This window comes from Phragmites australis, chromosome 21 (genome assembly GCF_958298935.1).
Source record: "Phragmites australis chromosome 21, lpPhrAust1.1, whole genome shotgun sequence".
NCBI lineage: Eukaryota > Viridiplantae > Streptophyta > Magnoliopsida > Poales > Poaceae > Phragmites > Phragmites australis.
The window spans coordinates 12156015-12159717 of record NC_084941.1 but is presented as its reverse complement, the minus strand read 5'-3'; the positions used below and the strand labels follow the sequence as shown (position 1 = coordinate 12159717).

Sequence of the window (3703 nt, the reverse complement as noted above, 5' to 3'; positions counted from 1 at the left end):
TATTTTTATTTTCATTACAAGGCAAAGACACTTTAACTAAGTCCAGGTAAAGACGATCAACTGGCCCCATGCAGTATCACTTATATCGAAACAACCTCGCCTTCGATCCACAATTCAACAAACAGTACATTGCATATTCGCGATGTTGTAATTGAAGCAAAAAAGAGCTTTTGCTTCACAATTTGAGAGGAGCACCGGACGGGCCATCTCAAGTCTCAAGCTACAAATTAAATTGTATCTTACTTGTATCAAGTAGGGCATCGGTAGCTGTTTTATGTATGAGAAGATATAATTACCAGTCTCGTCGCCTGACCAAACTTGTGGAGCTTACAGCGCCATATACAGTATATAGAAGGGCTTTCAAAAATACATATCATTGCGATAATTGGGAGTAGAATGAATCACTCTTGATTTGGCGACAATTATAACACATTAAGTGTTGAGGTTCTGGAAAAGCTCAGGCAGATGGGCATTCGTGAGCTTGGTCCGTTTCGTGATCTCACGCTGTTTCTTCTTGGGTTTAGGTTTGGGTTTCACCCCGTCAATCTGAGCGGCTGCTCGGCGTTTGGCAGTGTTGGTCATGGGCTTGATGCCATTCTTCTGGAGCTCCTTTTCTATGTCCACCATGTCGCGTGGCAACTCAATCTCCCGGAAGAGCTGCTTCAGGTCGTCATCAACCTTGATCTTCGCTTTAGGATCATTAGGGTACACAATGTCTTCCTGAGAGTCCATGTTCGATAACAGCCAAACTTCACCTGCTGCCTTCAGAGCCTAGAGCGCAGCAGTACTCAAGATCATCCATGTGTAAATAAATATAAATAATAGAAGATTTTGCTTGGTCACTCATAATTCTAGTATGCTAATGAACACTGCACCTCTATAGTAAAAAGATAAGGCCAGATATATCAAAGAGCTCAGTAAGACAGTGCAATATCTACTTGAACATGAAATACATGGGCTCACAGAGAGATAAACTCAAGTACCCATTGTGGGATACCTTTGCGGTTATAGAACCTGTGCTACTTGGACCCATTCTTTTAGCATTTTTATTATTAACCAGTTGGGTATCTTTCAGAACAGTGTAAGCATCATATGATGCTTAATACACCACCTTAAAGTACCCGAGAAGAGAATTAGGATCACCTGCAGATCTTCCATTACAGTTGGGTATGCATCCTTGACTTCCACAACAGCAAGACCCTCTGCGAACTTTCTTATCAAAACAAGTAGTTGATCTTTTCCCTTAAGATCATGCTTGGACTGCACATATGCCAACATCAAATTAACACATAAGACCTCAGAAGTCAGAACTAGTTCAACTGCAAACAAGAAGGCAAAACTATGAAGGCTATAAGACTAAACACACATCTGATCTAATTATCAGGATATCCTTATCTCCTTTTGCCCTTGAACAACATTCCAGTATATTTAATGAAATATAGATTTATTGGACATAAAATGTTTAGTTTGACACAGTACGATCTACAACGGTCACAGAAGAAACACCACATATTGTTGACTGGAAGTAAAATGCGTTGAGAGGAAGGTCAATGACTGGCACAAACATTGAAAACATGCCACGCCAAAATGTAGGCGCTTCACTGATTCCAGGTTAGCAATTAGCATAGTGAAGGGGTTGTAATCAGCTAAGGTTATGAGAGAAAGCAAAGAGAATCACTCACCCATTTCACTAACAAATGTGCGCTAATATTAGCAATTCAAGTTTATTATGGAAAACTAGTAAGTGCTAATTCATTTACCTTGTAAGAGAAATGCCTCCCATCATAATTTACTTTGAGGTTGTTCCTCAAGCTGTCAAAGACAGCCTTGTTACCACGAATATCAACATAAGTTGCTTCATTTATTTGCTCTGCAGTAAAAGCTTGTCTTGTCTGGAAATGCAGAAGAAATAGGAACATCAATTCATGAACTAGATGCAGCATTGTAATTCATAAAGAAAGTTTAAGTGATACTTATTGTGCTATCCCTTGTGACAATGTAGGAAACTTCAAAACAATGATTGCTAAATGCAGAAAAGTCGACCAGAACAGAAATGATAATAAGACTGTTCCGATATCTGTGAAGTACCTAACTCTACTAAGATTAACCAGTACACTATCTTCTACTCAGTCAAATGGTTCATATGGTACTTCAAGAATTGATATGCAGTATGCATGCAAACACAAGGTATTATTCCAAAAACGACAACTCAGACTAGCCAATCCATCATTTTTAACCTTCCACCAGATATCAACTTAGTGTTAGCTACCCCGGTCTTTTGTTGATCTATTCTGGACATTCTGTTTTCTGTGGGCTGAATACATAATAAGCAGCAAGGCACGAAGCCACCAAATCTTGGTGGTAAATGGCACATTTCTGAATTGCAGGCTATACATACCAAGACTGAACATCTTACATGTGAGGTAAGGCATAGACTGCTTGAAAGAAGCCCTAGAAGGGGGAAACATCCCCTGAGAAAAATATACTAGTAATTAAAAGAAAAAGCAAGAAGGTTGTATTTAGTGAGGAATACCTTGTAAAGCAGATCGATGACAAGTTTCATCTGTGCTCCAACAGGAGATTTCCTAATCGAATTAATGTGCTGCAGCCTTTCTGTATCATTGGAAAATTTAATAGGTTGTGATGGTCTTGCTGGAGCAGATGGAGCATTTATCGGTTGGGCCCTGTGCTTTGGCTTCGAATTCGAAGCTTGATTTGCAGCTATGCTAGCCAAAGATGACTGGCACCTCTCCTGCTGTTGCTTAAATTTGGAGAGGCTATCCTTGAGATCCATCTAGAAAAAGGACATGCTTGTAAGTGATTGGCACATAAACAAAAGTGTGAACAGAAACAGCTGAACAGGGGAATAAATTGGAGCAACATTATAGTATGGTCTTCTGAATTGCGGCCACACGAGCCCCGATCAGACTCACTGGATTGCGGCCGACGCCTCGCCCGATTCCACCGGATTTCTTCGAATCGGATCCGCGCGGCTGATGCGTGCGGTCGGGGAAGGGACCGCCGGCAGGGCGTTGGCGTGGGCGTGGGGTGCTAGGGTTCGCCGGCCTCCGAAGATGCGCGCTCGCCTACGGGGTAGGGGCTGCACGAGCTGGGCGGCGGATCCGTGCGCGAGGGGGAGGAGGGCGAGACTGCTGGGGCCGTGAGCCAGTCAGTGGGGAGGGCGAGGCATTTTCCATGGATCAGATTGACAGGTGGGGCGAGAGAGCTGTGGGACCCAGATGCCAGTGAGACTACCTTGATTTGTGACGTGGCAGCAATCGGATCTTGTACCAGCGCCAGACTGTCGGAATTTGCTTTTGTAGGCAAAAATGCCGGGGGGATAATTTCACCGGATATTGCCCACGTATATATTATTTAAAATATTTATTTATATTGATATTTTATATTAGACGTGTAGATAAAAAATTATAAAATAATTAAATAAATAGATATTAGGTAAGAAAAATTAACAGATAATATAATACATATATTCACACTCCTTATGAGTTATCTTTCTCAGTAAATGACCAAGTTCCTTTTGTTATAGATTATTGCTTGTGTTCCCAACGCTGGAAGGAACAATTTGCAGCGAATATAAAATGTTTCGATAAGAGAGATGGTGCATATGTATGGAAACTACAAGTCAGTTGAGGGACATGGATTGTATGTTTTTTTACTTTCTATAAACCTTTTTATTAAGAAC

The 3703-nt window shown here is 41.3% G+C and overlaps 1 protein-coding gene across 3 annotated transcripts; it reads right to left on the bottom strand.

Annotated features, from left to right (window-relative positions):
* Nucleotides 1–243: 243 nt before the first annotated feature.
* On the bottom strand, nucleotides 244–3177 carry LOC133903674 (uncharacterized). Of its 3 annotated transcripts, none has more exons than XM_062345110.1 (5): nucleotides 2882–3177; nucleotides 2534–2794; nucleotides 1761–1892; nucleotides 1144–1260; nucleotides 244–771 (listed from the first exon to the last, which is right to left on the bottom strand). In XM_062345110.1, exons 2-5 carry the CDS (start codon nucleotides 2792–2794, stop codon nucleotides 433–435), a joined length of 849 nt encoding a protein of 282 aa, XP_062201094.1. In that variant the 5' UTR covers nucleotides 2882–3177; the 3' UTR covers nucleotides 244–432. The 3 variants fall into 3 exon arrangements, with proteins under 3 accessions (XP_062201094.1, XP_062201095.1, XP_062201093.1); XM_062345111.1 differs by having other exon boundaries at nucleotides 2889–3177; XM_062345109.1 differs by having other exon boundaries at nucleotides 2934–3176.
* Between the last annotated feature and the right edge of the window lie 526 nt (nucleotides 3178–3703).

Coding starts and splice junctions, on each gene's coding strand:
- LOC133903674 (XM_062345110.1), bottom strand. CDS start 2,794: ATGGATCTCAAGGATAGCCTCTCCAAATTTAAGCAACAGCAGGAGAGG. Junction 1,893..2,533: donor TCATCGATCTGCTTTACAAG/GTATTCCTCACT, acceptor CTGCATTTCCAG/ACAAGACAAGCTTTTACTGC. Junction 772..1,143: donor CTGTAATGGAAGATCTGCAG/GTGATCCTAATT, acceptor GCTGCGCTCTAG/GCTCTGAAGGCAGCAGGTGA.